At 42.8% G+C, this 19590-nt stretch overlaps 1 protein-coding gene across 7 annotated transcripts in view; it reads right to left on the bottom strand.

Annotated features, from left to right (window-relative positions):
- RHOT1 (ras homolog family member T1) overlaps positions 1 to 19590 on the bottom strand; it is a 112248-nt gene that overhangs the window by 78006 nt on the left and 14652 nt on the right. For all 7 annotated transcript variants that reach the window (XM_037992532.2, XM_073004840.1, XM_037992537.2 and 4 more), the window contains exons 2-3: positions 4345 to 4403; positions 1218 to 1299 (exon numbers count right to left, since the gene is read on the bottom strand). In XM_037992532.2, the coding sequence (XP_037848460.1) occupies positions 1218 to 1299; positions 4345 to 4403 (141 nt within the window). The remainder of the gene's footprint in view (positions 1 to 1217; positions 1300 to 4344; positions 4404 to 19590) is intronic.

Here is a 19590-nt window from a genome sequence, read left to right as displayed (position 1 = left end):
AATGGGTAGGTGTGCCTGTAACTCCACGGATGCGGGGATATGAATGATACAGCTAGGATAGAAAGCAAATAATTAAAGAGCAAAGCAATTACTGACATACTGATTTAGACCACCTTAGGTTACATATATCTTCCTCTAAAAATGCCTGTTACTTCTGACATATAAACTAATACCATACATGAATTCAATGGTATTTTATACTATGCTAAATAACAGGCCATATTTTTAGTATCTTTCCATGTTAAGTAATCAATGGGTTAAGGCTTCAATTCTAATACTGAAGTGAATCTAATTATATGGCTATACATATTGAAGAATAATTCTGTAAATAAATCTAGTTATGAGATTGATTGTAGCAGAAGGCATTCACCTCCCTCAGCTTCCAGTACAGTGCTGTCCAACATACAGACAACGCAAGTCACATATATAGTTTTCAATTTTTTTTGTTGTTGTTGTTGAGATGGAGTCTCGCTCTGTCGCCCAGGCTGGAGTGCTGTGGCTGGATCTCAGCTCACTGCAAGCTCCACCTTCCGGGTTCATGCCATTCTCCTGCCTCAGCCTCCAGAGTAGCTGGGACTACAGGTGCCCGCCACCTCGCCCGGCTAGTTTTTTGTATTTTTTTAGTAGAGACGGGGTTTCACTGTGTTCGCCAGGATGGTCTCGATCTCCTGACCTCGTGATCCGCTCGTCTCGGCCTCCCAAAGTGCTGGGATTACAGGCTTGAGCCACCGCGCCCGGCCCATAGTTTTCAATTTTTTAGTAGCAACCTTTAAAAAGGTAAGTAAAAAAAGGTAAAATTAAATTTGCATTTAACCCAAAATATCAAAAATATTTAAATTTCAACATGTACTCAACAGAAAAATTAATGAAATATTTTACATCCTTTTTTCATACTAAGTCTTCAAAATCCAGTTATATTTTACACTTAACAACACATTTTAATTTAGAATAGTCACATTTCAAGTGTTCAACAGCCACAGGTATTATGGAACCCAACTTTAGCAATCTGGGGACGAAGAACTGTCAGATGGAGGCACCCAGTGGGATATGGGGTAGAGGCTGACAGAGAGACATAAATGAGATAAGAATCGTAAAGGATCATTTACTGCTACAGAGAAAAGACCACCTCTCGGAACATTTGTAGAAGCTCAGTAAGTATCTTTTTTCAAGTCTATTAAATTAACCTACACCTTCACCTACAAGAGGATATTCATTACCTGAGTAATCTACAATGTGTGTTGGAACTCTCTCTGGGGTGACATCAGCTGGAATGGTGATTTCTTCTGCCCTGGGAGGAACCTTCATTTACAAACAAATATAGAAAGAAAAAAGAAAAAACCAACCTTTCAATATTATCACTCAAACTTGTAACAGATGATATAAATTTATCTACACAGGTTGAGTATTTCTTTTCTTTCTTTCTTTCTTCCTTTTTTTTTTGAGACGGAGTCTCACTTTGTCGCCCAGGCTGGAGTGCAGTGGTTGGATCTCAGCTCACTGCAAGCTTCGCTTCCTGGGTTTATGCCATTCTCCTGCCTCAGCCTCCCGAGCAGCTGGGTCTACAGGCGCCCGCCACCTCGCCCAGCTAGTTTTTTGTATTTTTTAGTAGAGACGGGGTTTCACCGTGTTAGCCAGGATGGTCTCAATCTCCTGACCTCGTGATCCACTGGTCTCGGCCTCCCAAAGTGCTGGGATTACAGGCTTGAGCCACCGCGCCTGGCCTCTTTTTTTTTTTTTTTTTTAACGGAGTCTCACTCTATGGCCCAGGCTGGAGTGCAGTGGTGCGATCTCAGCTCACTGCAACCTCTGCTGCCTCGGTTCAAGCGATTCTCCTGCCTCAGCCTCCCGAGTAGCTGGGATTACAGGCACCTGCCACTGCGCCCAGCTAATTATTGTATTTTTAGTAGAGATAGGGTTTCACCATCTTGGCCAGGCTGGTCTTGAACTCCTGACCTTGTGATCCACCTGCCTCGGCCTCCCAAAGTGCTGGGATCATAGGCTGAGTATCTCTAAGCCCAAAATTTGAAATCTGAAATGTTCCAAAATTTGAAACTTTTTAGCACTAACATGGTACTCAAAGCAAATGCTCATTGGAGTATTTCTGATTTTCAGATTAGGGAAATGCTCAACTGGTAAGTATAATGCTCATATTCCAAAATCTGAACAAATCTGAAATCTGAAACACTTCTGGTCCCAAGCATTTCAGATAAGGGATGCTCAACTTGTATTAGTCCCTCTCACCAATACCCATTTGTTGTACATGCAAGTGTTTATTTTTGTGCTTTACCACAGATGCAAATATATATTAAAACTGTATGATAAAAACATTTTTAATGCATATTTCTAACTACGTAGACACAACACATTCAGGATACTTCAGATCTGACACAGACTCAAATAATTATTGAATTAATTTGGTGTTTCAGTGTTATATATTTTAAATATGTTGTTTTCATTCTATTTTGTTGAAGGCTGAAGATACTCTGCAAATGAGGAGGTATTTTAATCCAAAACAAGCTGCAAATAAACCAACAGGTTATCAACATTCATTTCCTCTAGAAAATAATTGACTGGCTACATAAACCTTATGTTTGTTTGTTTTTTATTTATTTTTTGAGACAGGGTTTCGCTCTTGTTGCCTAGGCTGGAGTGCAATGGGACGATCTCAGCTCACTGCAACCTCTGCCTCTGGGTTCAAGCTATTTTCCTGCCTCAGCCTTCCAAGTAGCTGGGATTATAGGCATGCACCACCATGCCTGGCTAATTTTGTATTTTACTAGAGACGGGGTTTCACCATGTTGGCCAGGCTGGTCTTGAACTCCTGACCTCAAGTGATCCGCCCACCTCAGCCCCCCAAAGTGCTGGGATTACAGGCATGAGTCACCGCATCCAGTCAAGCCTTATGTTTAATGATTCCATTTTTCACAAGGACTGAATTTTTTTAAATTAATTAAAAACCCTTCTAGATTACTTATAATCGCTAAAAAAGTGAAAAGATAAATTTAAAAAAACCAAAAACACAAAACCCTTATCCACAATCAAGAGGACTATGCTAAAACAATTCTAAACTAAAACTCTCACAGAAAACTTTTAGATGTTATATCCAGAGTAATTATAAATTAATGTTACTGATTCTACAAATAATACATGAAAATATACTTCATTTCTTAAATTAAGTAATTACTTATTTAACCATCTTGTCTAAGAGAAAAAAGGCAAAAAATAATAATAAATAGTCTTTTGGCAGCTGTAAATGTTGAAAACACTACCACACGATACATCAAATTCTTATTTGAACAATGAAATTATACAGATATTCCTACCTAAACTAGAGTAAAAGAAGGATAAATGTAAACTGTGACACTAATGATACCTGCTATGCAAGAAAGAGGGTAATTTGAAATTATTTTCATCCCATTGTACAAATTTCATTCCCTCTAATTATATGCTAACTTTATGTAAAGTTTAGCCAACAGCTCCTCACTCTAGAACTTCCAAAATGTAAATTTATTGCCAGTAATAATAAAACCGCCTTACTACCTTTGGTGGCACTTCCCTGCTATTAAATTCATCTCATTTGAGACCCATAACAATCCCTTGAGGTAGGCAAAGGTAGAATGAGTTCGTTTCATCATTTGTGAAATGAAGCAGGTAGATCATATTAAGGGTTTTCAAATATATGTATCATAATTCTAGTGGTTCCGACAAAAACACCTCACAGACCAGGGAGCGTCAGGCAGAAGGCAAGAAGGGATTCACACCTTTCCCCTTAACTTCAACTTATGGAATGCTCATTATCTTTTTTATATTTTGGGTTTATGAGCAACATTTTATTTTTAAGAAAGGGTTATAGAGCTTATATTATATCTATATCCCTTTCAGCTTCCATTTTATAGATGAGACAACTGAGGCACAGAGAGTACAAAGGTCCTAGACAAAGTCAAAGGAAGAAAACGCAAAAGACTTAGGTGAACTTAGATATAGGTTGGTTATTTCTTCTATACTGTGCTTCACACACATAACTGATAAACAAATATTAGCTTTTTAAAAAGTCCCAACTGGCAGGGCACAGTGGTACATGCCTGTAATCCCAGCACTCTAGGAAGCTGAGACAGGAGGATTGCTTGAGTCCAAGAGTTGGAGGTTGCAGTGGGCTATGATGGCACCACTGCACTCCAGCCTGGGCAATAGAGTAAGACCCTGTCTCTAAACAAGGAAGAAAAAAAAGTCTCAACTGTCCAAAAGGAAGCACATAACACATGCCAAAAGAGACAGAGTTCAGTTCATTTTAATTGGATTTTGATAATTTTTTAAAAATTTAAATATGGAAATCAAAATGTTTACCTCTTCTGGAAATTCTTCACTGACCAGAGACATAATCAGTGATGTCTTCCCCACTCTAGCTGTGAAAAGAAAAATCGTTACTTTAATAAAGTGTTTAGGTTCTACATGAGCTCAAATTCGGCAACCACATAAGGAAGTTTGTTACTCATTAGCTAAAATCTAAGGCATCCAAATTATCAAGTTTTAGTATAATACTTAAAAGTATATCTTTATGTTTAGAAAAGTCACACATACTCCTTGTTTTTAAAAACTTGCCAAAATATATTCTGTAAAAGCACAAATCCCTCCTAATATCCTCTACTAACATTTTAATATTCTCCCAGATTTTTCCTATACTTATATTAACTTGCAATATTTTACCACAATGGAATCATAGTTATCACACTACTTTGCAATTTTCCTTTATCACTTAATTATGCATTTGGGCAGTATTTCATGTCAATACATAAAAACTCCTGGGAAAAGAGAAGACAAAAGTTACTGGTTAATGGGTACATAGTTTTTGTTGAGGATAATAAAAAAAAGTTTTAAGTACAGATAGTGGTGATGGTTACACAACATTATGAATAAATTTAATGTTGCTGAATTGTATACTTACAGTTAATAAGTTATATATATTTTAAACAATTTTTAAAAGCAGCAATAATAAACCCATTTTATATTTATATTTCTTAAAAAAAATTTTTTTTTTTTTGAGATGGAGTCTCACTGTGTTGCCTAGGCTAGAGTGCAGTGGCGCAATCTTGGCTCACTGCAATCTCCACCGCGTGGGTTCATTCAAGCGATTTTCGTGCCTTAGCCTCCCAAGTAGCTGGGATTATAGGCATGAGTCACCATGTCCAGCTAATTTTTGTATTTTTAGTAGAGACAGGGTTTCCCCATGTTGGCCAGGCTGGTCTCGAACTCCTGACCTCAGGTGATCCACCTGCCTCGGCCTCCCAAAGTGCTGGGATTACAGGTGTGAGCTACCGCGCCCAGACATCCTGCATTATTTTTGATAGTTGTATTAGAATCCACTGTATGATATATTATAATTTATTAAAATAAACTCTTAACAAGGAACATTGGAATGGTTTCCAAGTTTTAACTTTTTTTTTTTTTTTTTTTTTTTTTGATTCAGGGTCCCACTCTGATTGCCCAAGCTGGAGTGCAGTGGTATGATTTTTTTCGCTCACTGCAGCCTCGACCTCCCCAGGCTCAGGTGATTCTCCCAGCTCAGCCTCCCGAGTAGCTGGGACTACAGGCAGATGCCACTACAATCAGATAATTTTTTTGTATTTTTAATAGAGACAGAGTTTCGTTATGTTGCCCAGGCTGGTCTCAAAGTCCTGGACTCAAGCAATCCACCAACCTCAGCCTCACAAAGTGCTGGGATTACAGGTGTGAGTCACTGCACCTGGCCCTAAGTTTTCACTTTTATAAACAATGCAACAATTAGTATTTCTACAGAATAAATTCCTAGAAGTAGAACTCAAGTTAGTGCACAAGATCTTTTTTATTTTTAACTGACATTGTTAAACTATCTCCAAAAACGAAAAAACCAATTTACATCCTCGTAAACAGAATATCAGAGTGCCCATTTCTATGCATCTCTACATTCTTTCTTCCATAGAGCATCATATTTAAAGGGTTAGTAACAAGGTAAAAGCAAAGAAAGTCTCCTATTACATTTTCTATTCTAGCAATTTTTTTATACACAAACTTTAAAATCTTAACTTTTATTATGAAATTTGACTTCTATTCCTGTCACTTTCTGATCATATAATTACTACTGTTAGACATTCAACTCATCAACTAAATACTTTTGTGAATCTAGAGGAAAACAGTCCACATGCTTACTAATCTCTGCCATTATCAACAAATTATAGTTTCCAAAATTAAAGTCTAAATATAAAAGAAATAAAATTTTTTGAGTTAAGAAAAGTCCCATTCCCTTCTTAAACGATTAAAAGGAAGGGTGAACCCAAGTCAAGTCTCTGGGAAAAGAGTGAATGTCTAGAACACAGGAAGGACAGTGAAAACAGCTTAGAGAATGCTATGAACAACTGAGTACCGCTGATAGAGGGATAGATTAGATGATTTAACAGGTGTCTTCTAGCTCTGATTTCTACAGGCCTTTTCAATTGACTTATGTAAGGTTTGGGCCTTTTTCAAATGGCTGACCACAGGTCACATTTCACAGAGTTCTGATGATGTCCATGAATCCATCATCATAGAACCGCTAGAATCTAGTTAGCAATGTCAGTTTATTCAGCTCCCCAGAAAATTTTCAGATAAAGAACCTGGGATCTAGGACAGTCATTTTCTCCAAGTCTCACTAAAAGATTAGTTGCAGATTTAAGAGAATAACCCATCTCCTGATGGTCAAGTCAATGCTTTCTCTTTATTGTGCCATACTTAACATCAAAAGGGAATGGTGACCCCTAAAGCCATGCATCAGAATAATTTATGAGGCTTATATATATAATATATATAAATAAATATATTTTTATATATAAATATTTTATATATTTTGTGTGTGTGTGTGTGTATATATATATATACACACACACATGTCTGGTGCAGCGGCTCATGCCTGTAATCCCAGCACTTTGTGAGGCTGAAGTAGGAGGACTCTTTGAGGCCAGGAGTTCCAGACCAGCCTAGGTAACATAGTGAGACCCTGTCTCTACAAAACAGTTTTAAAAAAATTAGCCAGGTGTGGTGGCACACACTTGTAGTCCCAGTTATTTGGGAGGCTGAGGCGGGAGGACTGCTTGAGCACAGGAGTTGGAGAACACAGTGCTCCACGATCCTACCATTGTACTCCAGCTGGGGTGACAGGGTGAAACTCTGTCTGAAGGAAAAAATATATGCGTGTGTATGTGAGAGAGAGTGTGTGTGTGTGCACTTTTCCTTTGTTTTCCTTTGAGATGGGGGTCTCTGTCACCTAGGTTGGAGCATAGTGGGATGATCATAGCTCACTGTAGCCTCGAACTCTTGGGCTCAAGCAATCCTCCTGCCTTAGACTCCTGAATAGCTAGTACTACAGGCCACGCCGCCACATCCAGTGAATTTTTTAATTCTTTGTGGGGACAGGGTCTCACCATGTTGCCCAAGATGATCTTAAACTCCTGGTCTCAAGCAATCCTCCTGTCTTGGTCTCCCAAGTTGCTGGTATTATAGGACCCAACCAAGATTTTCAGTGTAGATGAAACAGCCTTATATCAGAAGAAGATGCCATCAATAGCTAGAGAGCAGACATCAACGCCTGGTTTCAAAGCTTAAACGGATAGGCTGACTCTTGTTAGGGGCTAATGCAGGTTGAAGCCAGTGGTCATTTGCCATTCTGAAAATCCTAGAGCCCTTAAAAATTATGCTCAATCTGGCCGGGCATGGTGGCTCACACCTGTAATCTCAGTTACTCAGGAGGCTCCACTAAAAATACAAAAATTAACCGGGCGTTGTGGCAGGCGCCTGTAGTCCCAGCTACTCAGGAGGCTGAGGCAGGAGAATGGCATGAACCCATGAGGCGGAGTTTGCAGTGAGCCGAGATTGCACCATTGCACTCCAGCCCGGGCAACACAGCGAGACTTCAACTCAAAAAAAAAAAAAAAAAATTATGCTCAATCTATTCTGCCTGCACTCTATAAATGGAATAACAAAGCCTGGATGACAACACATCTGTTTACAAAATGGTTTACTGAATATTTTAAGCCTACTACTGAGACCAACTCCTCAAAAAAAAGACTCCTTTCAAAATATTACTGCTCACTGACAATACACCTGTTCACACAAGAGCACTGATGGAGACGTACGAGATTATTTTTGTGCCTGCTAACAAGACATCCGGTCTGCCGTCCATGGTTCAAGGAGTAATTATAACTTTCAAGACTTATTATTTAGGCTTACTATTTACATTTTGTAAGCCTATATATAGCTGCCATAGACAGTGATTCCTCTGATGGACGTGGGCAAAGTAAACTAAAAACCTTCTGGAAATAATTCACTATTCTAGATGCCATTAAGAACATTCATGATTCATGGGAGGAGATCAAAGTAACATTATCAGGGGTCTGGAAGAAGTTGGTTCCAACCCTCACATGACTTTGAGGGATTCAAGACCTCAATGAAGGAATTGCAGATATGGTGGAAATAGCAAGAAAAGAGCTAGAATTAGAAGTGAAGCCTAAAAATGTGATTAAACTACTGCAATCTCATAATAAAACTTGAACAGATTAAGAGTTTATTATGGATGAGCAAAGAATGTGGTTTCTTGAGACAGAATCTAGTGGTGAAGATGCTGTGAGCAATACTGAAATGACAACAAATGACTTGGAATATTACAAACTTAGTTGATAAAGCAGCAGTAGGGTTTGAGGGGACTGACTCCAATTCTGAAAGAAGTTCCGCTGTGGGTAAAATGCTATTAAATGGCATCACATGCTACAGAGAAACCTTTAGTGAAAGGAAGAGTCAATCGATGCAGCAAACATCATAGTTGTCTTATTTTAAGAAACTGCCACAGTCACCCCAGCCTTCAGCAATCACCACCCTAAAGTCAGCAGCCATCAACCCTGAGGCAAGACTCTCCACCAGCAAAAAGGTTACAACTCATTGAAGGCTCAGATAATCATTAGCATTTTTTGACAATCAAGTATTTTTTAATTAAGGTATGTACATTTTTTAGACATTATATTACATACTTAACAGACTACGCATAGTATGAATATAACTTTTTTTTTTTTTTTTAAGATAGAGTCTCGCTCTGTCACCCAAGCTGGAGTGCAGTGGCACAATCTTGGCTCACTGCAACCTCTGCCACCCAGATTCAAGGAATTTTCATGCCTCAGCCACTTGAGTGATTGGGATTCCAAGCATGTGCCACTACGTCTGGCTAAATTTTTTTGTATTTTTAGTAGAGATGGGGTTTCACCTTGTTGGCCATGCAGCTCTTGAACTCCTGGTCTCAGGAGATCTGCCCATCTTGGCATCCCAAAGTGCTGGGATTACAGGCATGCACCACTGCACCCAGCCTGTAAACATAACTTTTATATGCACTGGGAAACCAAAAAAATTTGTAAGCCACTTTACTGTGGCAGTGTAGAACCAAACTCACAGTATCTCTGAAGTATGCCTGTTTATTTATTTATATATGAGTACAGACTAACAGACTCCTGTATTATCCTATTATTTTATGGTTTGTCATTATTTGGAGGCTGAAGTTCCATTTCATTTCTAAAAATGAAACTTATGCAGGTATAAGTCAACATGTGCAATATGATCCCATTTTAAAGATAAATATGTTTGTGCATAGAAAAAACCCTGGATGAATATATTATACTAACAGCGGTTATCTTGAAAAACCAACACAAAATTTTTGTAACTAGAAAAGATCAGTAACTTTTTTTTTTTTTTTTTTTTCAGACAGGGTCTCTCTCGATCACTCAGGCTGGAGTGTAGCGGCACGATCTTGGTTCACTGCAACTTCCACCTCCCAGGTTCAAGCCATTCTTGTGCCTCAGCCTCCCAAGTAGCTAGGATTACAGGTGTGTGCCACCATGCCTGGCTAATTTTTGTATTGTTGTTTTTGTTTTTGTTGTTGTTGTTGTTGTTGTTAGTAGAGAGGGAGTTTCACCATGTTGGCCAGGCTGGTCTTGAACTCCTGGCCTGAAGTGATCCACCCGCCTCGGCCTCCCTAAGTGCTGGGATTACAGGTGTGAGCCACCATGTCCAGCTTATTTATTTATTTTTGAGACAGGGTCTCACTCTGTCACCCAGGTTGAAGTGCAATTGCATCATCACAGCTCACTGTAGTTTTGACCTTCCAGGCTCAAATGATCCTCCCACCTCAGCCTCCTGGGTAGCTAGGACTACAAGTGTGCACTACTATACCTGGCTAATTTTCTGTATTTTTAGTAGAGACAGGGTTTCACTATGTTGCCCAGGCTGGTCTTGAATTCCTGGGCTCAAGCCATCTACCTGCCTCAACCTCCCAAAGTGCTGGAACTACAGGTGTGAGCCACCACACCCAGCCTCAATAAGTATTATTTTTAAAGTCCATTTTTGGTACTAAAAATTGGGATGTTAGGCTGGGCCCGGTGGCTCAAGCCCATAATCCCAGCACTTTGGGAGGCCAAGGCAGGCAGATCATGAGGTCAAGAGATCAAGACCATCCTGGTCAACATGGTGAAACCCCATCTCTATTAAAAATACAAATTAGCTGGGCATGGTGGCACACGCCTGTAGTCCCAGCTGCTTGGGAGGCTGAGGCAGGAGAATCGCTTGAACCTGGGAGGTGGAGGCTGTAGTAGCCAAGATCACACCACTGCACTCCAGCCTGGCGACAAAGTGAGACGCCGTCAAAAAAAAAAAAAAAAAAAAAAAAATTGGGATGTTAAAGATGACAACTAAAATTTACCCCAAAGTTGACAGGTTAAATGCATTCTTTCATCTTTTGATAAATACTTCTTGAGCAATTCTATAAGCCAGGCACTATTCTTGATCCTGGGGATACCACTGATCATGGCCACTAGGTCCTCTCTACTTTTACATTACATTGTAACAGATTTAGATAGTTATCACCAATATAGTTAACATTCTTTTTTTTTTTTTCCCTTTCTTTTTCTTTAAGATGGAGTCTTGCTCTGTCGCCTAGACTGGAGTGCAATGGCACAATCTCAGCTTATTGCAACCTCTGCCTCCCAGGTTCAAGTGATTCTCCTGCCTCAGCCTCCCAAGTAGCTGGGATTACAGGTGCACACCACCACACCGGCTACTTTTTGTACTTTTAGTAGAGACAGGATTTTACCATATTGGCCAGGCTGGTCTCGAACTCTTGACCTTGTGATCTGCCCACCTCGGCCTCCCAAAGTGCTGGGATTACCAGGTGTGAGCCACTATGCCCAGCCTTGGCTAACATTCTTTTCACATATCTGGATAAAAAGAAAAATTTTTTAAATGTACCATCTCCGATTCATCATTCCTCTGCATTTAGCAGTCAAGATCTGTCAAATTTTCCTTTGACATTTTTAATATTCTTTCCTTCCCTCGCTGTTCCCCTATTTCCCTAATTATGGTACTTTCACTGAAAAATCTCCCAGTCCCATATTTCCTATCCCTTTCTCCAGTCTCTCTCCTCATTAATCTACCAACAATACAAATGCTGGTCCATGTTTCTTACACGCTCTTTTCATTTTCTAACTCACCTGACCAAACACTTTCTTTGACTCTCAATTATCTACCACATCAAAATGAAATCATTCTACTGGCCTTTGAATATCATAGTCTATCCCTAGCTCAACTATCTAATCTCATTTCCCACTATCCCCCACTCACTTTGCTCAAATAAGGCCATTCTGCATTGTATAAGTCCAAACAAGCCACGATAAATCCTGCCCACCTCACAGTTTCCCTCATCTAAACATCATTCCTGCTCTCCCCTCTACTTTTCCAAATGTTATCAATAATTACCTTTCAAGGATGGTTCAAATTCTACCTATAGCTCTTATTTCCTCCACTTCCTCCTTTGAACTACTTCTGTGCCACATTCCTATTAAATCATAACTTAAATTTATACCCAAGATATATACTTATGAGTCTACGTTGACACAATAACCAAATATTTGGAAACACTTGGATAGTGAACAAAATTTTCCAATTTTACATGAATGGGAAAAGGCCCTCTAGCACATCAACCAGACTGAATCATCTGATTTGACTTTACCTGGCCCAAGCACAGCAGTACTGCTGTATTTTCAGCATCATCACTAAGGAAATTAGTCCCACCACCTGGAGATTCTGGAATTACCATTCAAATATTTTCTTAACAGCAACCGGAGAACTGGGAAAAACAGGTAACTGCTGAAGCAGTTAAAATATAAACATATGCTAAAATTACTTTGTTCAATTTGTTTTTAGTAAAAAATAAAATGTTAAAATTTCAAATAATATAAAGGAGGGTGTGATATAACATAGAATACATCTGGTCTTTGTCCCCAGCTCCTGGCACAGAGCATCAGAATCCTTTGGAATTTCCTGAATGATAGGAGTGTCTTTTATTATGAATAATGAGTCCCTTTCAACCATACTTGAGTTCATCCTAATGAGGTGACTCATGTGGGGAGAAGGAGGCAACAGAGCATGCTAGCAGGGTTTTCACCAGAAAAACCAACTACATGATTAGAGGGTCAGAACTCTCAGCCCCATCCCAAAACCTCCAATGGGGAAAGACCTGGAGTCAAGCACGTGGCCAATGACTTAATCGCGTCTACCTACTGAAAACCCATATAAAAACTCTGAACATCAAAGATCAGGAGTGCTTCCTGGTTAGTGAACAGGTCAATGTACCAGGAAGGTGGTGCACACTGACCCTACAGGGAAAGAAGCTCCTGAGCTCAGGACCCTTCCAGACCTTTCCCCACATACCTCTTCAATCTGGTTGTTCATTTGTATAATTGTGAATATAGCACTTTCCCGAGTTTTGTGACGCGCTCTAGTCTGAGGGGCAGTAGGAAGCCCTGAATTTGTAGTTGGTCAGGCCAAAGTGCACACTGCTAAAGTAAGAGCAATGTTGTTGGGAACTTAGCTCTTTAACTGGTGGTGAAACTGCCTTTGTAAAATTATGAATGGCAGTAAGAGAAATCTGACATAGTTGACTCCATCTTGCTTCTTTTTTTTTTTTTTCTTTTTCTTTTTTTGAGATGGAGTCTCGCTCTGTCGCCCAGGCTGGAGTGCAATGGCGCGATCTCAGCTCACTGCAAGCTCTGCCTCCCCAGTTCACGCCATTCTCCTGCCTCAGCCTCCCGAGCAGCTGGGATTACAGGTGCCCACCACACGCCCGGCTAATTTTTTGTATTTTTAGTAGAGACAGGGTTTCACTGTGTTAGCCAGGATGGGCTAGATCTCCTGACCTCGTGATCTGCCCGCCTTGGCCTCCCAAAGTGCTGGGATTACAGGCGTGAGCCACCGCGCCCGGCCTCCATCTTGCTTCTAACCTCCAAGCTGTCCTTGGTCATTCCTGGGAATAGGCCAAGATAACCTTGAGAGGAATTTAAGTTTACTGTTTAATCTTAAAGCAAGAATGATAACAGCACTTCCTAAAACTAAACCACCTTTGTAAAACTAATGAAAGGCCACAAGGTTAGGATTATGTGAGGGACCTGAATTCTGCTAAGATATAGGTGTAAACAATAACCAACCATTGTTCCGGAGGTCAGGAGATTTGTAACTTCCCCAGTGACTCCTGTGAATAACATCACTATAGCAGAGCCTACAAATGGCATTCTGAGATTTTTTTTGCATTTCTGGTGAAGGACTGACTCTACCAGGACCCACAACTTGTGACTCAATCGATCCTGTGGCCCCTAATCAGTGGCTGACTGAGCACATGAGGAACGTTTTCCGCATCCCTATGATTTAATCCTCAACCAGTCAAAACACCCTCCATTCTCTAGCCCCCTGCCCACCAAACTATCCTTGAAAAACCCAAACCTCTGAGCCTTCTGGGAGACTAATTTGAGTGATACATCTAGTTCTCCTGCATGGCCAGCCTTGTGTTAATTAAGTTATTTCTTTCCTACAATACTGTGGTCTCAGTGAATTGGTCTGTCTGTGTAGCAGGCAGAAGAACCCACTGGGCAACTATAGTGGATCTGAAGCTAACTCTGGGTGGTGTCAGTGTTACAGGATCCCTGGGGTGTCATTTCACCAACTGGAAACTTCTGTGGCCAGTGGTGCCTTTGCCCAAGTTTTGCTCTGGTCCACTGGGCTCGTTCCACCCACTCAGCCTTGCAGGCTGTGCTCAACTCACACGACCAGCCTGGATCCCATGCCTGCCAAAGGTGAGCCAGGCACAAAGTGGTGAGAGGTGTGTGAACAAGCAAGGGGTCTGACCACTGTGCACAGCCAGGCATGCCGGCTGCTGCTGCGAGGTGGGCAGCTCCAGGTGCCAGCTTGGGCACCACCTCCCTGCAAGGCTGCAGGTGGACCAGGCGCACCACAAGCAGCTTCCACAGCTGCAATGGAGAACACAGTGGTGCCCAGAAGCTTGGCAACTTCAGGAACCACAGGGCCCCAAAGAGGATGTCACAGCCCTGGCTAAGGGAGATCCCAGATCCAGGCTCCCTGAAGGGCTGCAGCTCTTCTCTCCTTCTCTACGTTCTCAAGGTAGCAAGCAAGGGGCATATTTCAGCCCTGTTTGTGTTACAGCTCTTTTAGCCCCACCATTCGGCAGGTCCTGAGTTCTTGTCCTGCATCTGGGAATAATGAAGTAACAGACAAGTGGAGCGTGAGTAAGACAAACAGGAGCTTTACTGAGCAACAGAACAGCTCAGAGGAAACCTACAGTGAGTAGCCTCTCTGTAGCCAGGGTGTCCCAACAAGTGTTCAGTTCTCAGCAGAGAGGATAGCTCCTCTCTGCCTAGCATGTTGTCCCGAAGAATGTTCAGCTCTCAGCAGAGAGGGTAGTTCCTCTCTGTAAGCAGGTCATCCCATCGTCTCTCTTTTGGTCTGGCAGAGTCCGGGGGGGCTTTTTATGGGCCTCAGAGGGGAGGAAGAGTGTGCCGATTGGTCCATGGGAAGCCATGGGAGGACCCGCGCCACAGGTTCCCACACTGGTCTGCGGGATCAGCAGCCCAGCCCCTGGGCTTCAGACCGTCCCCAGCCTGAAGGGGCGGACCTGCCCCCTTCTGCCCAGGAGCCTGTCTGCTTCCTGCTGGCATTCAAGGTGCCAAGACAGTGCCAAGGGGTACCTGCAGGCCTGCGCCAAGCTGCCCTCAGCCTCCCTCCCATGCTCGCCAGTGCCCAAAGTCTGGAGGGGGCCAAAGTGGCAGGGGTCTGGCATGTCACCACTGCCCCAAGCATGCGCACATCCGGCCAGGCTGCAACAGCACCTAGGCTTGGCCCCAACCTCACTCTGAGATCAGAATGGGTGCCAGGAGCAAGAAGAGGCCAGGCAGCAAGAGCAGACACCTCCAAGTCCACAGGCTTCCCAGGCCCCTGAGACTGCAGAGATGCCTGGGTCCACAGCCACGGCTGGGCAGCTGCAGCTGCGACTGGGAGGTGGGGCTTCTGCCTGCTTCCAGCTCCTGCCAGCTCCACGCAGCGCGGCACCGCTCAGGGCCCAGCTCCACCTCGGGGCCCCTCTCTGCCCACCCCTCCGTGCCTGACCAGACTGCTCCCCTGCCAGTGGGTGACTCGGCCCGGCCCCATCATGGTGGCTCTTAGGGTATCAGGCTCCAGGGGGCTCCCAGGGGTGGGCTCTGGGGACTGCACCTCTCCTCTCCACATTTCCCCTGCAACAGCAGCAGATGAGGTAAAGGTGGTATGGCAGCCCCGGCCAACGCCGCACAAACGAACCCGATGATCTTGAGGCTGGCCCCACGAGTCCCAGCTGCACCTTCAGCAGAGTGCTCATGGGCTCCTGAGACACAGTCGGGGGACAGGTTGAGGCCACAGTGGAGGCTCCGGGCCTGGAAGCAGGTCCTGCCCAGCCATGAGAGGTGGGAATGGTGCACTCAGTTGCCTCAGGGATGCAGAGCACAGGGGTCCCACCGCCACCACTGCTGCTCCAGCAGCTGCTCCTGCTGCCACCGCCTGCGCCTCCCTGCTGCAGCCAACGGCCACTCCGGATGGCTGCCACTGCCATCATTAGAATTGAATTGAATTGTATGACACTCAGTTGGTATAGGAAAATTGGTGTTGGAACTCAGAGGGTATGTGAGCTCTGTATTTATCAAAAGAACTTACAGCTAAAATATTCACGCCTGTAATCCCAGCACTTTGGGAGGCTAAGGTGGACAGATCATGAGGTCAAGAGATAGAGACCATCCTGGCCAACAAGGTGAAACCCCATCTCTACTAAAAATACAAAAATTAGCTGGGCGTGGTGGCATGCGCTTGTAGTCCCAGCTACTAGGGAGGCTGAGGCAGGAGAATCGTTTGAAACCGGGAGGCAGAGGTTGCAGTGAGCCGAAATTGCATTGCGTCCCCTACAGGCATGAGCCACTGCGCCCAGCCAACACATGTATTCTTAACTCTGATTCATGTGTGTAATATCTAGGCAACCTCCCAACATATCACCAGTGATCTCCTGAAGGACTTCTTAAACCTCCTTGATGAAAATGTGACATTTCCTGCCAGCTACTGAAGATCTCCAGAAAGACTAAGAAACAAATATTTCATTATCACCCATAGGAAACTCCTCAAGGGCAGAAAACATGTCTTTCTTATTTACTGTTGATTAACAGTAGCTCCAGCTCCCATGGCACTTAATAAATGCAGCTGTATAGCTTGGTGGTTAGGAGAACAAATTTGAAACTCAGGAAAGTGGATGATTACTTCGGAGGGAAAGAGAGGACAATGTAATGGGAAGGGAGCTTCAAATGATTGGTAATACTTTATTTCTTAAACTGGGTGTTGGGTATTTGTCATATTATTCTTTATTACCTTTTACATAAATATTTAATCAAAAAAGAAAAGAAGAAAAAAGAACACAGGCTTTGGAACTAGACAGAATTGGGCTGAAATCTTAGTTCCAGCACTTACTTGCTGTGCTTCCTCAGGCAAGTCATCAAGCCTGTTTATTCATCTATAAAGTACTGACCGGCCTCGTAGAATTGTTAAGAGCATTAATCAAGATGACAGCTATATAATGCTTAGCACAAGACCTGGCACACATTAAGTACACAAATGGTAAATGTCATGATGATGATCAGTTTGAATTAAAGATGTTAAAATGAGCACTGGCCTGGGTCAGAAAATCTGGATTCAGGAACCGGTTTTTGCCATTACAGTATGATCCTGAGTTACAACTCTCTGGGCCTCAATTTTTCTCACCAGTTAAATCAGTTAACAAAAGAAAAGGTGGGGATAGGTGGACTAGATGTTATCTAAATGCTTACAGCATATGCTTAAACTTCCATGGAGCACACCTAGAAAACTGGTCTGTAACATGAGAAAAAGTGCACATTAACATTAAGGGCTAGGCATGGCAGCTCATGCCCATAATCCCAGCACTTTGGGAGGCTGAGGTGAGGGGATCACTTGAGCCCAGGAGTTCAAAACCAGCCTGGGCAACACAGCGAGACCCCGTCTCTACTAAAAATAATTTTAAAAATTAGCCAGGCGTGGTGGCGTGTGCTTGTAGTTGCAGCTACTTGGGAGGCTGAGGTAGGAGGATCACCTGAGCCCAGGAGGTTGAGGCTGCAGTGAGCCATGATCACACCACTGCACACCAGGCTGGTCCAGGCTGGGTGACACAGTGAGACCCTGTCTCAAAACACACATTCACACAACACTAGGTAAGATATAGTACCCTAGAAATGGCAGAGAGATCTGCAAACTGTATCTGTTTTAACTGTGTGTGGGAAAGTGATTTGGCAGAAACATTCGTCTAGCTACAAGAACAAAGTAAAACTCACCAAGCCAATATTGGGTCCCGGAATTTTCAGGTCTTGCCAACTTACGTGCAACACTTCATAACCCTTTTTCCTTAAATAACTACATTCATCCTGCCCTTGCTTAAGGTTCCAGCAACCCCAAACCGTCAGCTAGCTCAAGGTAGTATTCCTGTCAAGATTCATAGTAGTTCATCCTGATTCCAGATGATTATGCACGACGGAAGCAAAACACAGATGCTCCTTCACTTATGATGGGATTTCTTCCCCATAAACCCATCACAAGTTGAAAATATAAGTTAAAAACACACTTAGACCAGATGCAGTGGCTCATGTCTGTAATCCCAGCAGTTTGGGCAGCTGAGGTGGGAGAATCACTTGAGCCCAAGAGTTCAAGATTAGCCTGAACAACAAAGTGAGACCCTATGTCTACAGAAAATAAAACATTAGCCAGGCATGGTGGTGCACACCCATAGTCTCAGGTATTTGGGAGGCTAAGGTGGGAGGATCCCTGGAGCCTGGGAAGTCGAAGCTGCAGTGAGCCATGATTGAGTCACTGCACTCCAGCTGGGGCAACAGAGTGAGACCTTGTCTCAAAAAAAATTTTTTTTAATGTGTTAGGATCCTCCCTGGCAACCAAAACTTTAAAAAAAAAAAAAAAAAAAAAGGAAGAAAGAAAATGTATTTAATGCTAGCAACACAGAAAGATAGTCCCTGACTTACCATACTTCTGTTTTTCTTTTTCTTTTCTTTTTTGAGACAGGATCTTGTTCTGTTGTCCAGGCCGCAGTGCATGGCACAATCTCGGCTTACTGCAACCTCTGCCTCCCAGGTTCAAGCAATTATCCTACCTCAGCCTCCCGAGTAGCTGAGATTACAGGCATGTGCCACCATGCCCAGCTAATTTTTTTGTATTTTTAGTAAAGACAGGGTTTCTCCATGTTGGCCAGGCTGGCCTCGAACTCCTGACCTCAAGTGATCCACCCACCTCAGCCTCCCAAAGTACCAGGTTTACAAGCATGAGCCACTGCACCCAGCCAATTTTTTTTTTTTTAATTTCTTATAGAGATGGGGTCTCCCTATGTTGCCCAGGCTGGCCTCAAACCCCTGAGCTCAAGTGAGTCTCTTGCCTTGGCCTCTCAAGTGCTGGGGTTACAGGCATGAACCATTGTGCCTGGCCTGTTTTCTTTTTTTTTTTTTTTAGAGACGAAGTCTCACTGTATTGTGCAGGCAAGAGTACAGTTGCATGATCACAGCTCACTGCAGCTTTGAACTCCTGGGTTCAAGTGATCCTCTTGCCTCAGCTTCCCAAGTAGCTGAGACTACAGGTGCATGCCACCATACCCAGCTAATTTTAAAAATTGTTTGTACAGATAGGTTCTCATTACGTTTCCCAGACTGGTCTCAAACTTCTGGCCTCAAGTTATTCTCCTGCATTGGCCTCCCAAAGTGCTGGCATTATAGGCATGAGCCACAGAGCCCAGCTACCTGGATATGTTAAATATCTCTATATTCTCATCCTTCATCTACTATATTAAGGATGGCAAAAATGAAGCTGACATTCAATAATTCAGTCCCACTCTAGGTCCTTAAGAAATGTGCCTACTTAATACGCTTAAGACCCTGATTCTTCTCATAATCCCCTTTTCAGAATTATCTTTTTAAAATTTTGCTCATGTTCTAGCACTCTAAGGCCCTCACCAGTTTCAGAAAGAAAAAAAAATCTACCTTTTAGTCCACAGTTCAAAAAACGTTAAACAGGCCAAGTGAGGTGGCTCTCGCCTGTAATCCCAGCACGCTGGGAGGCTGAGGCAGGCACATCACTCGAGCCCAGGAGTTCTAGACCAGCCTGGACAACACGGTGAAACTC

The sequence above is a fragment of the Chlorocebus sabaeus genome, chromosome 16 (genome assembly GCF_047675955.1).
Source record: "Chlorocebus sabaeus isolate Y175 chromosome 16, mChlSab1.0.hap1, whole genome shotgun sequence".
Taxonomy (NCBI): Eukaryota; Metazoa; Chordata; class Mammalia; order Primates; family Cercopithecidae; genus Chlorocebus; species Chlorocebus sabaeus.
Note: the sequence above shows the minus strand (reverse complement) of the source record. Positions and strands in the feature narration are given on the sequence as shown.